Source organism: Macaca fascicularis, chromosome 1 (assembly GCF_037993035.2).
Source record: "Macaca fascicularis isolate 582-1 chromosome 1, T2T-MFA8v1.1".
Classification (NCBI taxonomy): Eukaryota; Metazoa; Chordata; class Mammalia; order Primates; family Cercopithecidae; genus Macaca; species Macaca fascicularis.
The window spans coordinates 224,429,143-224,448,866 of NC_088375.1; the positions used below are offsets into that span (position 1 = coordinate 224,429,143).

General features: G+C 45.7%; 1 protein-coding gene across 24 annotated transcripts in view; it reads right to left on the minus strand.

Moving 5' to 3' along the window:
- Nucleotides 1-319: 319 nt before the first annotated feature.
- KIF1B (kinesin family member 1B) overlaps nucleotides 320-19,724 on the minus strand; it is a 177,546-nt gene continuing 158,141 nt past the window's right edge. For 22 of the 24 annotated variants that reach the window (XM_065534466.2, XM_074020651.1, XM_065534449.2 and 19 more), the window contains 9 exons: nucleotides 19,511-19,572; nucleotides 16,377-16,522; nucleotides 15,973-16,212; nucleotides 11,744-11,815; nucleotides 9,867-9,988; nucleotides 7,279-7,428; nucleotides 6,722-6,914; nucleotides 6,393-6,511; nucleotides 2,173-5,371 (listed from right to left, as the gene is read on the minus strand). In XM_065534466.2, coding sequence (XP_065390538.1) covers nucleotides 5,329-5,371; nucleotides 6,393-6,511; nucleotides 6,722-6,914; nucleotides 7,279-7,428; nucleotides 9,867-9,988; nucleotides 11,744-11,815; nucleotides 15,973-16,212; nucleotides 16,377-16,522; nucleotides 19,511-19,572 — 1,147 coding nt within the window. In that variant the 3' untranslated portion in view covers nucleotides 2,173-5,328. Of the gene's footprint in view, nucleotides 5,372-6,392; nucleotides 6,512-6,721; nucleotides 6,915-7,278; nucleotides 7,429-9,866; nucleotides 9,989-11,743; nucleotides 11,816-15,972; nucleotides 16,213-16,376; nucleotides 16,523-19,510; nucleotides 19,573-19,724 lie in introns of all 24 variants that reach the window. The other 2 variants (XM_045387517.2, XM_045387470.2) reach the window with 1 other exon arrangement.

Sequence of the window (19,724 nt, forward strand, 5' to 3'; positions counted from 1 at the left end):
AAAAAAAAAAAAAAGCCAACACAACACTACAGAATTATTGGAAGGCATACAAGGAGGCTTCAGGAGAAAAACGACAAATCTTCCAGCCAAAACAACCACTTACATCTTTGGGAGAAAAGTACTTTCAAAGAAACAGCACCATATTAGCTTTCTTGTTTATATAAAAACCACCACTTTGAATATCAGAAAGGAACACTTAAGTGATGATATCGTGACTTCTGTCTTAGAAAGGTATTATCTTTGCAAGTCAAGAAAAGAAATCTTTGTGTAATTACCTTTCAAGGGGTGCAAGAATAAATGCACATCGAGAGCCTTCGGATGCACTGGCTGTACCTTTATTATTTTTACCTCGTTCACTAATAGTTCCGTGATGCAAGGTTACCATACAGAGTTAGATAATGTCTGCATTGCACATCTAAGGCTATACAGCAAAAGAATCAGAATTAGTACAAATACAAGAACTATATTTACAGTCTGTATACTCAAGCTCCAAACATCAGATAATATTTACAAAATAAAACATGAAAATGAAAATCCAAAATTAATAATGTACATTGTTGCTAATGTGCTCAACTCCTTCACTGGGGAGAGATCAGTTTGCAAAGTCTTGGTTCAAAAAGGCCACTTATGCATTATGGGTTTTGTTGTCATGTGTGAGGATGGTGACAAGAGACTTGCAATCTCAACAGACAAGTACTTTAGAGCCACAAAGTCTAAGACGATGCCTTAAATACAAGAAGGCTGGTGGACTCCTCAGGTGAACTGATGCCAGAATACGCAGAATGAAAAAAAAAAAAGAACTCGAAGACATGAAGAACAACACACAACAGCCAGGGTTTGGCAAGAGACCAACCTCAGCTCAGACTTTCCATCCAAGCACAGCCGTTTGGCTATGAGCTTTTTACATGAATTTTATAGCAACTCTGATTTCTTCCTTTAAATGATTGGAGGCTTTTTAAAGATCCTATGGGGCTCAAATACTAACTTCATAAATGGCCTTTTGAACAATAGCAGCAAATAATCTCTCAGCTGATATTTCAATTTACTAAGGAAGCACAAATTAAAACATTCCTCCTATACAGTCATGGTCTGGCCACACACCAGGGTGAATCACTGGCCCTGGTGAACAACTGTAGTGCACACAAGTTAGAGTCCTATGTAAACACATCCAGCAAACCTTCTGGGAGCAGCAGCAAAATCAATCTTTTCTTTTGAGACAGAGTCCTGCTTTGTCACCTGGGCTGGAATGCAATGGTGCAATCTCAACTCACTGCAGCCTCCACCTCCCAGGTTCAAGCGATTCTCCTGGCTCAGCCTCCCGAGTAACTGGGATTACAGGCACACGCCACCACGCCCGGCTACTTTTTGTATTTTTAGTAGAGACGGGATTTCACCATGTTGGCCAGGCTGGTCTCGAACTCCTGACCTCAGGTGATCCACCTGCCTTGGCCTCCCAAAGTGCTGGGATTACAGGCATGAGCCACCACACCTGGCTGAATTTTTTCTTTTTAAGGGGCAGGTTAACAATCACATTTTAAAAGGGAACCAAAAGAAAAACTGAAAGACCCAAGTGAAACAAGCCCTGATACTGTCCCTTGGAACCCGAGCGGGACACAGCATGAGGGAAATGCGGAAAGAGTAGCGATGAGTGTGCACACTGGAGGATCTCTTCTCTCCAATCTACTGTGCAAGTAGGTATAGCTGGATAAATATACATAGACCTGACAAAATTAAATATCCCTGTAAATTAGACAATAAGCAGCAGGCAACAAAGTCTTTGCTTTGGAATATGTGCCAGGCAAAGTCATCTTGTTTTTAGATCCCAAGAGACAGTTCACAATGACTTAGTTCCTTCATCTGAAATGAGCTGAAAAATCCACAAAAACTAGAAGCAGTTATCTGAAGTCTATATGACTGAAGGGAAAAAAAACATATAATAGTGGTTTTTTAGTTGGGAAACTCACTCCATTGCCCCTTGCGGTCAGCACGTTTAACAACGAGCTGGGGCTCAGGTGCCCGGCCACTGCCACAGGCAGCCCTTGCCTGTGCTCCTGACTAGCGCATGGGCTGGCCGACCCTGCACAGTCCTGGCCTGAGCGCTGACTGACTCCCAGGAGGGGACACAGACACAGACGGTCTGAGCATTGATTTGGGGCTGGTAGTGAGGCCATATTTTGCTTTAACGGGAGAAAGGAGGATGAGAGAGAGAGGAGGAGGTGATTAGTTTTAACTAGCACTCATTTCTTTGAATTTGCCTAAGAATTCTCTTTCCTGCCTTTTACATTTTTTGCTTATTTAAAGGCGTTCTTTAAGAAAATAAATAAATAAATAAAGGTGGTTTCCTTAAGGGCTGGGTTTCTTAACTTTTCCGCCACAACAGCAACAACTAGAGCCTCATAAACCGTTCCTGCCACAAATCTTCTCTCAGAGCTTCAGAGTGGGGATGGTTCTGTCGGGCAAAGGAGCACCCACCCTGGACGTGCTGGGGGCCAGCAGAGGCTGTCTGCACCTGCCAGCCGCAGCAGGGGCTCCCGAGAGGGTGGAGAGCATGCAGAACACGACCACTCTGCTCCTTCTGGCTCCCTAAGAGGCCTTCTTATCCGGGCTCGCTATGAACAGACAGTCCAGTTTGGCCTGTTCTAATGTCTGATACTTCCAAAGCAAAGACTTACCAAACCAGTTTTGTATGAGTTGGAAGAAAAACCGAAGTCATTTCAGTGTATCACATAATTTCAAACTCTCAGGCTTCCCACCGTCCTGTGTCACAGACATGGATCCTCTGTCACACTTTGTAACAGCAGCATCAATGACTTAATTTTAAAAGTGACCTTCAAATTCCATCTTCATTTCCCTGAAATTAGATTTGATTCCAGTCCAGGCAGCCATCTCTAAGCACCAACAGATCCTGCTGGTTTGAATAGAACCAGAAGGGCATATTGTGTCCATCAGACAATGAAACTTCTAACTACGTTAAAAAATCTCACATACCACTTAGAAAACAAATAACATCAGAGTTAGTGACCTATGTTTTAACGGGAGGAAGAAAATTTAAAAAAAAATCCACCATAGAGTTTCTGCTGGTCACTTTTCAGGTATAGACACAGCCTGTGATTCTATCCTCTCCTTTCTCTCTCCGTGATTCACTTTTCCTTCTCTTCACAATGCAGTGATAAGGATCGAAGCTGGGAGACCTGTTCTTCAGAGATGAGCCCAACCAGGAAGTGAGAAACAAAGGTGTGGACGATGACACAAGTCTCCCTAGCAACAACTCTGCAGAGGCGTGCGAGGCCCTGGCCTTTGCTGCATGAAGCAGGAGGTCATCCAGCTACCTATCGCCTGAGAGTCAGCAACCTCAAGGCCGAGGACCTCACCAAGTAGGAGCGAGCAGATACTTTCCTGAATGCCTGAGCGATGGTGAAACAGAGAGGTCTGAGCAAGGGAGGTAAAGGATGGTGTAAAACAATCCCAAGACAACTGGCAAAGCAACGGAAGTCTCCGGAGGCTTTCCTTTTCCCTCTTATCCTGGCAAACTTACTGGCAGCTGAAAGAGACAGACTTATCTTCTCTGATGGTCTCAGAAGCCAGATGACCTGGTCTGTCAGAAGGAAAGAAGACTCTGTCCACAGTGAGCATCCTCCGTTCTCCCTGGGCAGTTTCCACACCACATGGAGAGGAGCAGGGAACACGCAACAAACGCTGGGGCCCAGGCTCCCTGGACGCTCTTCTGTGTCCCTAGGCATATTGTGTTTTGTTGGGAGTAGTGGTCGTGGTTAGTTTTAATCCTGGGATCCAGAAAGCAAAGCCTGCCACATTTGCTTATTTATGAGTATAGAGAGCATCACTGAAAGCATTTTCAACTTGACAAGCATCAGTGAAAATGACTGCTGGATTCAGAGGGAGACTTCCAAGTGTATGCCTGAAAGCTACATTTCTTTGATCAAAGGGAGCTTTAACAATCACAAGGTCACTAAAGCATAATCTTTTTTTTTTTTTTTTTTTTGAGATGGAGTCTTGTTCTGTCACTCAGGCTGGAGTGCAGTGGTGCGATCTTGGCTCACTGCAACCTCTGCCTCCTGGGTTCAAGCAATTCTCCTGCCTCAGGCTCCCAAGTAGCTGGAATTACAGGAGTGCGCCACCATGCTGACTAATTTTGTATTTTTAGTAAAGACGGGGTATCACCATATTGGCCAGGCTGGTCGTGAACTCCTGACCTCGTGATCCGCCCGCCTTGGGCTCCCAAAGTGCTTGGATTACAGGCGTGAGCCACTGTGCCCAGCCTACCCAGCATTATCTTAATCATAACAGTGACCATCAAGTTTATCACCAGAAAGTGAAACACTCCCGCCTTGTGGAACATTTATGTATGACATGGCACTAATTCCAACTGTACCACCACCATGACTAATGCCAAAATCAGAACTGAGACACTCCTAGAAAAGAGCTTCCCTCCCAGCAGAGAAAAAACAGTGGGCAGGAATCCTGCTGTGAGGAGCTACAAGCATCCCACCACCTGCTGCCCTCATGGCCCACAGCCAAACCCTGGGGTCCCCTGAAGTCTACCCGAAGCATCCTTGGCATTTCCCTTCACACGAGGTCAAGAGCAGCCACTGTCCCAGACCCACTGAAAAAGCCTCTCTTCTCCTCTCTACCAGTAAATAAAAATTCCATAATTATGCTCTACAAAGCCCCAACTTTGACTCAGAATATAACTGTTCCAGTTCTATGCTCACCACTACCTTTTCCCCGAATGGAAATGCAGGGATTAGCCTTGGCAAAAAGAGACAGAGGGGGAAAAAACGACTGTTTTTTTCCTCTCAGGTTCTAAAAAGGCCAGATGTCTCCTCCCTTAGTCTCTAGGCCACCCAAGAAAAATTAAAGTGATATCACAAACAGAGAAAAGGAGAAAAAAGTATCATGTTGTCTTCAAAAACAGACAAAGGTGTCTGGTGACAGCAGCACAGACATCAGAGGTGGTCACGATGGGGACCTATCATACAAAAGGAAGCCAAAGTACACCCACAATTATTTGGAGATTCACCAGATCCCCTCAGCGCTTTTGTGTTTGTGTGTGTGTGTTTGTGTGTATTTAAAAACATTTTTTCCTTTTGTTAGGCCACATGCTACTAACAAGATTCTCAGCACAGGAAAAAAGAAAAGAGTACAGAGCAATGGAGATGGGGACGGGAGAGCTGGAAAAGTGCTGGACAAGGAGGGAGAAGTAGTTAAGCCACAGGATTACATACAAGAGTCACCGTCAAGAATCACAAAGAGAAATGAGAGGTAACGTTTTATCTCTCGAAGGTGAGTGAGGGCACTCGGCAGAGTCACTTAGTATTTCGGCTGGCTCGGGCATCTGCGGGAAAGCTTTGACCTATGGGGGACAAACGGGGAGGTAGGATTAGAAGTCTGGGTACAAGTGTTGGCCCCTCACAGTCCTCTCCCTCTGAGGCTCCCTCCTGGAGCATCTTCCTATTTGGCACCGCAGGCCTAGGCCCCATATGCAGACCTCTTGAGAACAAAAAGACAAAGAAGAAAAATAATTGGTGCACATGTGTCACCAGAGTCTCCCTGGTGGTTCAGAACATGACGATGTCTTACAAGATGCAGAGGCCTCATTACCACCCCACAACCAATTTACACACCTGTCTTTCTTCTCTTTTAAATTTATTTTGAAAAATACTTCCTTTCAAGTCAGACATGGTGGCTCACGCCTGTAATCCCAGCACTTTGGGAGGCCAAGGAGGGCGGATCACCTGAGGTCAGGAGTTCAAGACCAGCCCGGCCAACATGGTGAAACCCCGTCTCTACTAAAAATACAAAAAAAATTAGCTGGATGTGGTGGTGGCGGGCACCTGTAATCCCAGCTACTCGGGAGGCTGAGGCAGGAGAATGGCTTGAACCTGGGAGGTGGAGGTTGTGGTGAGCCAATATAGTGCCATTGCACTCCAGCCTGGGCCACACAAGAGCGAAACTCCATCTCGAAAAAGAAAAAAAAAAGAAAAATACTTCCTTTTCTATTTATCTTGATATTCCTGAAGCCAAAAGCCAAAGAGAGAAAGAAAACACAGAACAACTTCTAGACTGGGTGCATTGGCTCACGCCGATAATCCCAGCACTTTGGGAGGCCAAGTTGGGTGGATCATTTGAGGTCAGGAGTTCGATACCAGCCTGGCCATTGTGGTAAAACCCCATCTCTACAAAAAATATAAAAATTAGCCAGGCATGGTGGCGCGTGCCTGTAGTCTCTGCTACTGGGGAGGCTGAGTCAGAAGAATCGCTTGAACAAGGGGCAGAGGTTGCAGTGAGCCACTGCACTTCAGCGAGATAGAGTGAGACTCCGTCTCAAAAAAAAAAAAAAACCAACAAAAACAACAACAAAAACAACTTCTTACCGTATTGTGCCAGCGAGAAGCGGGTTGAAGGCATACAACCAGTCGTTCATGTCTTTGTCATTCAGGGCCTGCAAAAGGACCCCACGGTGCTTTGTGCAGACAGCAAAGGTGTTTGGTGTCTGAAAGAAAAATGCAGGTAGACAAGAAAGTTACTACAAAGACAGCGATGGGGACCCTTGCCATATTCCCAAGGCATATAGCACTTCACAAAGGAAGTTCAAGACCAGAGAGAAAGGGGAAATTTCACACCACAAAACAGAGAGTGCAGAACTCAAAAGGGAAGGAAGGGCACATGTGGCGATAAGAAACCAAGACAGGGCAGGACGGACCTTCACCATGGCCTGCTGGTCCTCACTGTACTCCACCTGTGCTGTGGACAGGTTAATGATTCCACGCTCCACAGGGTCTTTGTCACTGTTATAGATGAAGACGTAAGGCCGACGGACGACAACAAAATGTTTAGCCCAGTTACTGTAAAGTGGCTCCTTGAAATGAAGGTATCCTTTCTTAGAGACCACTGAGCTAAAAAGGACAATATGACATAAAGTTAGTTTCTCACAAAAAGAAAATAATCATGTGCTGAGGACCATCAAAATATGCCACACCTAGGCCAAGATTCAACAAAACAGTCAAATGACCTCTTTGGCCTAGAATCCTATCTGCCAAAGTAATGCAGCAAAAGAGAGAAACCATGCCATGGCAACCTGCTGCACCAGGGTGCAGATGCATCATGAGACCCAACTGGAGAAACCCGGGCCAGCCCTCTCACCCCAGACTCAACCTGCATTAGACTACAGTACAGACCTCACACAGAAGAGCTGTCCAGTCAATTCTTCCTGTGGATGTGTTTTTTATAGACGGAATTCCTGCTTAATATAGTACTCACCCTGGTCTAATTTCTTCAATATCTGGAACAAGATTGAGAAATTCGTTTTTTCCTGCTCGGGCCAAATAGGGCGTTTCCACAGCTGGGACAATCTGAAACTGTTCAAATTCTGGGCAGGGACTAGAGGCCCGGGAATTGGCTTCTGGGGTCCTTTAAAAGAGATTAGAAAGAAAAGGGTAACAACAGTATCAGTTACGATCAAGGCACACTGAGTAGTGTCTCACTGGGAGGAATACAGTGCCCCTCCCTAAACCCCAGCTACAAACTTGAGTTTCAGAGATCTCAGCTGAGGAGACGAGCTGGCTTCAGAAAGTTAACTCTGAATTCAACTGGTATCCTTCTGAAGTTATGAAAGGAAACTGATCATTGATGACCACTGGGTCACACAGTCTATCTGCCTATATTAAAGCCGTCTGAACACATTATCTGGAATATGAACTCTATTCCTTTATATGTTTCTTTTTAGTCTCATGGCCACACCAAAAGTGATGTTTCTCAAAGTGTGCTCCCAGCCAGCAGCATCAGCTTCACCTGGAAAACTGTTCAAAAACTCAAATTCTTAAGACTCCAAGCCAGACCTACGGAATGAGAAACTCTGGGTGGGGTTGAGCCATGGGGGCTTCAACAAGCCTCCCAGGGGATGATGAGGTACACTGAAGTCTCAGAGGGCCACTGCCTTAGAAAATGGAAGAGAAAGCAAACAAATGGGAAGACCGTGGGTTCCTGAATGGTCATGCAGAGTAGACCTGCACCACTGACCTGGACCTGGACCAGCCCTCATGACTACTGTGTGATAAATAAATTCCTATACTCTGTATTGTTAGGTATCTTTGTACAGCAATGTAGCATTGTATCGCACTAATTCTAAAAAGCCCATTTTAACATTTTTTTATACTTTATTCTTTTTTTTTTTTTTTTAAATCGAGTTGGCCTGGTGCAGTGGCTCACGCCTGTAATCCCAGCACTTTGGGAGGCCGAGGTGGGTGGATCACCTGAGGTCAGGAGTTTGAGACCAGCCTGACCAACATGGCGAAACCCCGTCTCTACTAAAAATACAAAAATTAGCTGGGCATGGTGGTGGGCGCCTGTAATCCTAGCTACCCAGGAGGCTGAGGCACCAGAATTGCTCGAACCCGGGAGGTGGAGGTTGCAGTGAGCTGAGATCGCGCCACTGCACTCCAGTCTGGGCGACAGAGGAAGACTCCCTCTCAAAAAAAAAAAAAAAAGAAATAGAGTCTCACTCTGTCACCCAAGCTGGCATGCAGTGGTGCAATCTCGGCTCACTGCAACCTCTGCCTCCCAATCTTCCTGCCTCAGCCTCCCTAGTAGCTGGGATTACAGGTACATGCCCCTATGCCTGGAGGCTCACTGCAGCCTCAACCTCCCAGGCTCAAGCAATCCTCCCACCTCAGCCCCCTGAGTAGCTGGAACCACAGGTGCATGCCATCATGCCTAACTATTTTATTTATTTTTTGTAGAGATGAGGGTCTCCCTGTGTTGCCCAGGCTGATCTCAAACTTGTGGGCTGAAGCAATCCTCCCACCTCAGCTCTCCAAAGTGCTGAGATTACAGGTATAAGCCATTGCACTCAGCCACCATTTATTAAATTGGGATTCATCTTATAATTGATGGCATGCTGAAGTTAGTTGTCAGTGCTTTTTCTTCTTAGTGACATAGAATAGTCCCTACAGTCTGTGGCATCCTAAATTTAATGAAATTACCTGGTTGTGTTATTTTCTCCAGTCACCTTTGCCTAGGTCAGTGTTGGTACAATAAGATAGACAGGTGGATAACCAGATGAGAATAATTGATGGAGATGCACAAGAGTGAGGGTGTGTTGCAAAGAACGGATTATGATGATGAATCATGGACTCTAGACTAAATTTGTCTTTTTCTTTCTCTTTTTTTTTAGGGACAGGGTCTTGCTCTGTCACCCAGGGTGGAATGCAGTCGTGCAATAATAAAACCTCACTGCAACCTTGAACTCCTGGATTCAAGCAATCCTCCCACTTCAGCCTCCCAAGTAGCTGGGACCATAGACACAGGCCACCACGCCTGACTATCTTATTTATTTTTTGTAGAGATGGCATATTGCTATGTTGCCAAGGCTGGTCTCGAACTCCCAGCCTCAAGCAATCCTCCCGCCTTGGCATCCCAAAGTGCTGGGAACCACCTCACCTGGCCTTGTCTTTATTTTTCTTACCTACATAATTTGCTGTGGAATCAAAATATTTTTTTCCAAAACAGTTTCAAAATATTTTTCCCAAGATAGGACTTCCTATGTCTGTTATTATGACTGGGGAGACGAGCAGGGGTAGGAATGGAGGACAAAACTAGCAGAAAGGGATGAAGAAGACAGTCATCATGAGTTGATGATGCAGAAGGTTAGTAAGCCAATATGTGAAGAGCTGCCAGTAGCTAGCACCTCTCCAGTCACCATGATAGCCAAAAAGGCTCCCACACATTTCCAAATGCTGCCTAGGGAGAAGGTGCTGCCTTCAGTCAAGAACCATTGAGCCAAAGGAAGGTTGACGTTTACCTTGGTTCTTAGATTGATTGACTTCTCTCAGTGAAATCTGGGTACTTACTTCTGATCCAAAGAGTTGCTCCTACAGTCTACCAGAGAGGGGCAGGTGGAAGAGGGGGTGAGGGTGGCACTGCTGAAACTGGACTCCGAGGGATCCCGTCCAATTGGAGAGATATCAGACAACTGAAAGCAAACCAAACACTACAAGTTACATTCAGCTGAAAAAAGCTGCCTCTACAATAACAATAGCAAGTTTCAACAACCAGAGCCTCACTTTGATACATCTTGTTTCAGAAAGTCATTTAAGAAAACAAGCCCATATGTACAATTATTATTTATCAATAAATAAATACATAGATAAAATTTTAAGAGACAAGGCCTTGCTCTGTTGCCCAGACTGGAGTGCAGTGGTGCAATCTCAGCTCACTGCAACCTCCACCTCCCGGGTTCAAGCAATTCCCCTGCCTCAGCCTCCTGAGTAGCTGGGATCACAGGCGTGAGCCACCACGCCTGGCCCATTGTTTTGTTTTGGGTTTATTTTGAGGCGGAGTTTCACTCTTGTTGCCCAGGCTGGAGTGCAATGGTGTGATCTCGGCTCACCGCAACCTCCATCTCCCAGGTTCAAGCGATTCTCCTGCCTCAGCCTCCTGAGTAGCTGGGATTACAGGCATGTGCCACCACGCCTGGCTAATTTTGTATGTTTAGTAGAGATAGGGTTTCTCCATGTTGGTCAGGCTGGTCTCAAACTCCCAACCTCAGGTGATCTGCCTGCCTTGGCCTCCCAAAGTGCTGGGATTACAGGCGTGAGCCACCGCGCCCGGCCCCCCGGGTCCGTTATTATTATTTTAAGAGACAAAAAAATACTCTGTCATCCAGGTTGGGGTGCAATGGCACGATCATACCTCACTAAAGCCTCAAACTCCTGGGCTCAGGCAATCCTGCCTTGGCCTCCTGAGTAGCTAGGGCTATAGGCGTGTACCACCACATTTGGCTAATTTTTCAAAAAATTTTTTGTAGAGATAGTGTATTTGTGCTATAGTGCCCAGGCTGGTCTCAACCAATTGGCCTCAAGCGGTCCTCTTATCCTGGCCTCCTCTAAGTGCTGGAATTACAGGTATGCGCCACCACACCCAGCCCCTGAGTTAATGAGTGGTACTACAGTGGTGCACCTTCCATGTGTTAGGCATTGTTCTAATAATATGGCAGAGGATCTGCCTCCCTGGAGTTTAAGACAGACAATAAACTACTCACCAAGCACTTTAAAAGCATCAGGAAGCAATTAGCACTACAGCAAAAAATAAAGCTGGAAAGAGGGGTGGGTAGAAAGTTTCAGAGAGCTGTCAGATTACCAGGTGTTAACAGAGTCCACTCACAGGAGGCGATAAATGGAGTAGAAAAATGAAAGAGGTAAGAGAGCCAACCACGGGAATACCTGGGGAAAGGCAATTCCAGGCAAAAAAAATAGGTGTGCAAAGACCCCAAGGCAGGAATGAGCTGGGAGGGTTTAAGGTCAAGCTGACTAGAATTGAGTGAATAACACAGAAATTCTCTGAAGTGTTTACTTCACTCTTTGTTGACGTCAATAAAACTTTATGCCACCAAGAACCTCAGGGTTTCCTTGCACCCTGGCATAGAATAACATACCACCTCCCTATAGAATATTCTCCTCCAAAGGAGTCATGAAAAAGTCAAAATGTTTCCCATCTGATAATCACTCTAAGAGACACAAAGGAGTACTTTTATCTTCAGAAGTCAGTGTTCGGACACTGAAAAATTAGAATGACTACCAGAACAGTATGTCATAAATTTTCAAATACAATGCTATGCCCATGTCAAGTTGCTTAAAAGCAGCAAAAACCAGGAATAGGTAATCTGGGATGCTGTGGAGAAATCAGTTATCAACACACTGGCTAAAAATTACAGCTTCAATGTGCTCACCTTACAGTCACTGATGCTGCCGTGCACCTGGCTGAATTCTCTGTTGAAAGTGTGGGTGAGAAGTTGCAGGCACTAAAGAAGAGAAAGAGAAGTGCAAGCTGAATGTAAAATGTCAACAGCCAGGAGCCTTGGGATAGCTGACCACGTGGAGGCTACTGGAGGGCTGAGTTCCCAGGGAGGGCACAGAAGCTCCACATCTCTCCCTATGCATTTGTCCATCTGCTGTTCATTGGTCTCCTTTGCACTGTCCTTTCTAATAAACCAGTAAATGTAAAAACAAACAAACACCTCAATGACTTAATGAAGCCCTGGATGCAAGGTAGGAGGGGAAATAACATGTCCTAAACCCACAGTGCAGCTCAGATGTTGCCCTAACAGCTCTAGAAATTAAGTATATAGCAAGGGAAGTTCTATGTATGTCTAATAAAGATAAAGCAAGCGGCTTAAAAAAGTCTTTCTCAAGATTACCAAAGTGAATTACTAAAAACACCATAGTTTTGGCTGGGTGTGGATGGCTCATGCCTGTAATCCCAGTACTTTTCGAGGCCAAGGCAGGAGGATCACCTGAAGGCAGGAGTTCGAGACCAGCCTAGCCAACATGGTGAAACCTTGTCTCTATTAAAACTACAAAAAATGGGCCAGGCATGGTGGCTCATGCCTGTAATCCCAGCACTTTGGGAGGCTGAGGCAGGTGGATCACAAAGTCAGGAGATCAAGAACATCCTGGCCAACATGGTGAAACCCCATCTCTACTAAAAATACAAAAATCAGCTGGGCGTCATGGTGGGCGCAGGTAATCCCAGCTACACTCGGGAGGCTGAGGAAGGAGACTCACTTGAACCCAGGAAGTGGAGATTGCAGTGAACTGAGATCACAGCACTGCACTCTAGCCTGGCAGCAGAGTGAGACTCCGTCCCCTCTGCAAAAACAAAAACAAAAACAAACCCTACAAAAAATGAGCTGGCAATGGTGGTGCACACCTGTAATCCCAGCTACTTGAGAGGCTGAGGCAGAAGAACCGCTTGAAAATGGGAGGTGGAGGCTGCAGTGAGCCGAGATTGCACCACTGCACTCCAGCGTGGGTGACAAAGTGAGACTCCATCTCAAAAAATAATAATAATAATAAATTAAAAAAATAAAAATAAATAAAAAATAAAAACACCATAGTTTAGAAGTACTTAAAAATGCAATAGGTGGCAGGGAACGATGGCTCACACCTATAATCCTAGCACTTTGGGAGGCCAAGGCGGGTGGATCACCTGAGGTCAGGAGTTTGTGACCAGCCTGACCAGCATGGTGAAACCCTACCTCTACTAAAAACACAAAAATTAGCCAGGCGTGGTGGCACCTGCCTGTAATCCCACATACTAGGGAGGCTGTGACAGGAGAATTACTTGAACCTGGAAGGCAGAGACTGTAGTGAGCGGAAATCATGCCACTGCACTCCAGCCTGGGCCACAAGACCTAAACTCTGTCTCAAAAAAAAAAAAAAAAAAAAAAAGCACTGGGTGCGGTGGCTCATGCCTGTAATCCCAGCACTTTGGGAGGCTGAGGCGGGAGGATCACCTGAGACTGGGAGTTCAAGACCAGCCTGACCAACATGGAGAACCCCGTCTCTACTAAAAATACAAAATTAGCTGGGCATGGTGGCAAATGCTTGCAATCCCAGCTACTCGGGAGGCTGAGGGAGGAGAATCGCTTGAAACTGGGAGGCAGAGGTTGCAGTGAGCTGAGATCGTGCCATTGCACTCCAGTCTGGACAATAAGAGCGATACTCCGTCTCAAAAAAAAAAAAACAAAACACAAAAAAGTCAATAGCACTCCTTTTCATTTTTTTTTTTTTTTAATTATTTTTTTTAGACACAAGGTCTCATTACGTTCCCAGGATGGGCTTGAACTCGTGGGCTTGGGCAATCCTACCACCTCAGCCTCCTGAGTAGCTGGGACTGCAGGTGCATGACACCACAGCCAGCTACCTCTTTAATTCTCAATTCACTCTGGTGCTAAAAGGCATGAAGGCTTCTGGATGGACATATTTTCCTAAATAAACCAGAAGACTATTTGAGTATTAAAACAAACCAAACATAAAACTCCTCTCATTTTTTTATTTTCTTTTCAACTGCCCAGAAACCAAACCTGGGAAACATCCTCAACAATCCCTCTGCCTTTTCCCACATACCTCTGCCTCCTTTGAAAGAAGGCAGTATCCAACCAGATTCCCCTTCCTCTTCATCACACATACCTCTGCCTTCTTTTTATTTATTTATGTTGTTGTTGTTGTTGTTGAGATGGAGTCTCGTTCTGTCACCCAGGCTGGAGTGCAGTGGCGCGATCGCGGCTCACTGCAACCTCCGCCTCCTAGGTTCAAGCAATTCTCTGCCTCAGCCTCCCGAGTAGCTGGGATTACAGGTGCCCACCACCACGCCCGGCTAATTTTTGTATTTTTAGTAGAGACAGGGTTTTGCCATGTTGGTCAGGCTGGTCTCAAACTCCTCACCTCAGGTGATCTCTTGACCTGGTGATCTGCCGGCCTCAGCCTCCCAAAGTGCTGGGATTACAGGCATGCGCCACTGAGCCCGGCCACCTCTGCCTTCTTTAAAATGCTTTTATCTGGCCGGGCATCCACACATCCGTAATCCTAGCACTTTGGGAGGCCGAGGTGGGTGGATCACCTGAGGTCAGGAGTTGGAGACCAGCCTAGCCAACGTGGTGAAACTCCGTCTCTACTAAAAATACAAAAATTAGCCAGATGTGGTGGCACATGCCTGTACTCCAAGCTACTTGGGAGGCTGAGGAAGGAGAATCGCTTGAACCTGGGAAGCGGAGTTTGCAGTGAGCCGAGATCGCACCACTGCACTCCAGCCTGCGTGATGGCAGCGAGACTGCATCTCAAAAAAAAAAAAATTTTTAAGTTTTTATCATTTCTCATCGGATTACTGTAATAAAGATAAAGAATTCTCCCTTCCTCAGCATATCTCTTCACCATCAATCCATTCTCTTTATTGCTGCTAGAGAAATCTTTTTTTCTGAGACGGCATCTCACTCTGTCGCCCAGGTTGGAGTGCAATGGCGCGATCTCGGCTCACTGCAACCTCCACCTTCCAGGTTCAAGCGATTCTCCTGCCTCAGCCTCCTTAGTAGCTGGGACTACAGGCGCAGGCCACCACGCTCGGCTGATTTTTGTATTTTCAGTAGTAGACACGGGGTTTCACCATGTTGGCCAGGATGGTCTTGGGCTCCTGACCTTGTGATCCACCCGCCTCGGCCTCTCAAAGTGGTGGGATTACAGGCATGAGCCACCGCGGCTGGCCAGAAATCTTTCTAAAACACAAGTTCCTGTTTAAAATAGTTCTGCATTGCTCCCATCATCCACTCTAAACTCTTCAGTGCAATATACAAGATTCTTCACTACACACCTTCTGTTCCAGTCCCACATGAATTCCCCAAGACTGATCATGCAGGACACCACTGCCTCCCTCCTGCGCATCCTTCCAAGGTCAGCTCATGAGCGCCCCCACTACAGATGCTTCTCCTCTGACTCCCATAGCATTTGAAACACACACCTCTATTATATGCTTGTGACCTAATATTCTGTAAGCCCTTATATTTTTTAATTTTTAAATTTATTATTATTTTATTTTTTGAGATGGAGTGTCACTCTGTCGCTCAGGCTGGAGTGCAGTGGAGCTACCCTGGCTCACTGCAATCTCTGCCTCCCGGGTTCAAGCAATTTTTCTGCTTCAGCCTCTTGAGTAGCTGGGATTACAGGCGCCCACCGCCACGCCTGGCTAATTTTTGTATTTTTAGTAGAGACAGGGTTTCACCATGTTGGCCAGGCTGCTCTCAAACTCCAGACCTCAGGTAATCTGCCTGCCTCAGCCCTGTAAATTGCTGGGATTATAGGCGTGAGCCACTAAGCCTGGCCTAATTTTTGTTTTTGTAGAGACAAGGTCTCACTATGTTAGCCTGGGTTTGTCTTGAACTCCTGGGCTCAAGCAATCCCTTTGCTTCAGCCTCCCAAAGTGGTGGGGTAACAGGCATGAGGCAGTGCGCCTGGCCCTGTAAGCTTGTTGAGGGTAGGAACTGCGTCTTACTTTTTATTTCTACATTCACAGGATTATCACAGGCCTTCAAACACCTCAAACAAAGCTGTTGAAAATGAATAAACTGAGAGGCTAGTTTGTGGAGCCTTGTGGGAAGACGTTTAGCAAAGAGGAAGGGATTCACACCTTGGTAGCCAGCTCTTTCTCTCGGTCCACCAGGCTTTCGATGTCTGCTGAATCGTAGCCACTGCTCTCGCTGGGTGTGATGGCGCTTTCAAAGGTGGTGGTTGAGATCTGAGAGGAGATACTGGTGGAGGTGCTGAGGGTCCCACTGCTGAGGCTGGGGGATAACGAGTCACTCATGGATTTGGGGATGCTGTCACCAAGTCTCTCACGCAGCAGCAAAAAGTGGCGGGTTTTTTCCACCTGAGAAGATCAATACTACTGCTATAGCAAACACAGAGCTCATTAAGATCTCAGGAGAGAAAAGTAAAAAGCTATGATCACATGCAGCAGGGGGAAGGAAGACTGATACTTTGGCAATCTTGTCCCAGAGTTCTTGCATCTGAGCAACCCTGCCCCCTGGATACCTCATGTAGGAGCTCCAGCTTCTCCAGCTCCCACTGGTGCTCAAGGATGAGACTGTCTCCACGGGGCCGCCAGCCTGCTAAGTTCTCTTCTCCCCGCACATATGCCACTGAGGTATCTAAGATTTTTCTTCTCCTTCTCTGCATGCCTAAGACAAGAGGAAACAAGTTTTTGTTTCAGAAAAAAATTCAATTCCAAGTTTAAGTCAAAACGAATTAATAATTCTTATACGTAGCAAACTAAGACAGTTTGGTCTCAAGATACATGGAATTTTGTTTAAATACCAAAGCAACTCTCTGAACGTTTTTAAAAACTGAGTTTTACATTCTTTGATAATTATAAGACTGGGATGCAATTTAAGAAAATGATAAAATTATGATGTTAGGTGAAAATGTAGAAATATTAAATAGTCTATAATAGTCTATACACTATGGGGCCAGGCACGATGCCTCATTCCCAGCACTTTGGGAGGCTGAGGTGGGCTATCACCTGAGGTCAGGAGTTCGAGACCAGCCTGGCCAACACGGTGAAACCCCATCTCTACTAAAAATATAAAAATTAGCCAGGCGTGGTGGCGGGTGCTTATAATCCCAGCTACTCAGGAGGCTGAGGCAGGAGAATCGCTTGAACCTGGGAGGCGGAGGTTGCAGTGAGCTAAAATGGCGCCACTGCACTCCAGCCTGGATGACAGAGCAAGATTCCACCTTTAAAAAAAAGTCTATACACTATGATTGCAAATAAATAAAAATACACCTAGATGAAACAAGTATGGAAGGCCAGGCACAGTGGCTCATGCTGTAATCTTAGCACTTTGGGAGGCCAAGGTGGGAGAATCACCTGGGGCCAGGAGTTCAAGACCAGCCTGGGCAACATAGTAAATAAGACCCTACCTCTACCAAAAATTTAAAAATTGGCCAGGTGTAGTGGCATGAGCCCAGGAATTGGAGGCTGCAGTGAGCTCTCATCACACCACAGCACTCCAGCCTGGGCAACAGTAAGATCCTGTACCTAAAAATAAAAAATTTTTAAAAGACCGAAGGGAACACACACACGCACATACACACATACACACACTCAGTAGTTCACTGGCCGACAGATGACAGACAGCTTTAGCCTCTATTATTTCCTGTTAATTTTTTTTGTATTATGCTGGTTTTACATATTAAATACATGAATTTATATTAATTTAAAAAATTCCTCAAGGAACTATCTGGATATTATAATAATTAACTGCTACTTGGATTCATACTCAAAGTCTTCTTTACTTACCTAAGTCTTGCCTGTGGGCCCTGACTTGTTTTCCATGTATATTCTATAAAATGCCTCAAACTCATACTAATCAAATGCTATTAGAAAACCTTAACTTTTGTTCATGTTTCAGTTTACAAACATAGAAATGCTAAATGCTGCTTAAGTTCGCCTAGCTAGAGGAACAAGAGCAGTTTAAAAACACATTAAAAAGAATACAGAACAAATCTGACTTAATAATTTGATTTTTTGCCGGGCACGGTGGCTCACGCCTGTAATCCCAGCACTTTGGGCGGCGGAGGCGGGCGGATCATGAGGTCAAGAGATCAAGACCATCCTGGCTAACACACTGAAACCCCATCTCTACTAAAAATACAAAGAAATTAGCCAGGCGTGGCGGCGTGCGCCTGTTGTCCCAGCTGCTGGGGAGGCTGAGGCAGAAGAATGGCGTGAACCTGGGAGGCAGAGGTTACAGTGAGCTGAGATTGTGCCACTGCACTCCAGCCTGGGTGACCGAGTAAGACTGTCTAAAAAAAATAAAAATCAATTTTTTTTTTTTTTTTGAGACGGAGTCTCACTCTGTCACCCAGGCTGGAGTGCAGTGGCGCAATCTCGGCTCACTGCAAGCTCTGCCTCCCAGGTTCACGCCATTCTCCTGCCTCAGCCTCCCAAGTAGCTGGGATTACAGGCACACGCCACCACACCCGGCTAATTTTTGTATTTTTGGTAGAAAGAGGGGTTTCACCATGTTGGTCAGGCTGCTCTTGAACTCCTGGCCTCAGGTGATCCACCCACCTCGGTCTCCCAAAGTGCTGGGATTACAGGTGTGAGCCACCATGCACAGCCAATAATTTGACTTTCTAAAACATGGGAAATTTAAATTCCAGTCTGATGGCATCTATATACTGCTAAGTCATCTTTGGGCTAAAGTGGGCAGAGAAATAGTTATGAAGTTTTCTAAACCAAACTCATTCTAATTCACATGATTTTTTTTTTTTTTTTTTTTTTTTTTTGAGATGGAGTCTCACTCTGTCACCCAGGCTGGAGTGCAGTGGCACGAACTTGGCTCACTGCAAACTCTGCCTCCCCGGCTCAAGTGATTCTTCTGCCTTAGCCTCCTGAGTAGCTAGGACCATAGGCGCCCACCACCACGCTCGGCTAATTTTTGTATTTTTAGTAGAGACAGGGTTTCACCATATTGGCCAGGCTGGTCTTGAACTCCTGACCTCATGATCTGCTCACCTCGGCCTCCCACAGTGTTGGGATGACAGGCATGAGCCACTAGGCCCGGCCCATATGAATTTTTTAACTCAAATTTTACTCATAGCCTAGTGATACTGTGATATAATTTTAATACAATTGTACATTATAAACCAAACAATGTTGCAACTCTGAAAAAGGTAACTCCTACCACCCCTCCTCAATCAAACTAGCTTGTAAGACACACATGGTTTCTAAAAGGTTTTATATCTATCCTACTTGGGTAGACTCTCCAGTTTTTATATACAGTATATTTTTTATTTACTTATTTTTTTTTGAGACGGAGTCTCACTCTGTTGCCCAGGCAGGCTGGAGTGCAGTGGCACAATCTCGGCTCACTGCAACCTCCGCCTCCTGGGTTCAAGCAAGTCTCCTGCCTCAGCCTCCCAAGTAGCTAGGATTACAGGCACACACCACCACACCTGGCTAATTCTTGTATTTTTAGTAGAGAAGGGGTTTCACCATGCTGGCCAGGCTGGTCTCCAACTCCTGACCGCAGGTGATCTGCCCACCTCGGCCTCCCACAGTGCTGGGATTACAGGTGTGTGCTCCCATGCCCAGCCTAAACACAGGATACTTGAAACATACACAAAGATAACTATCACCTCATCAATCCACAAGAGCTTACCTGGACTACCTGTGTCTGACATTTTGCATAAGCTGAGTTCGTAAATGCCAGTGACTCGATTCCTATTTGAAGAAAATAAAACAATGGTTTAATCTCTTACAGCACAAAAACAGGAAGATTTCAATCCCTGCTACTTAAAATAGTGTCTTCGCTGCAGGGACTGCAACCCATCCTCAAATGTAATTACGGACATTTCTTATTTGTCACTGCTGTT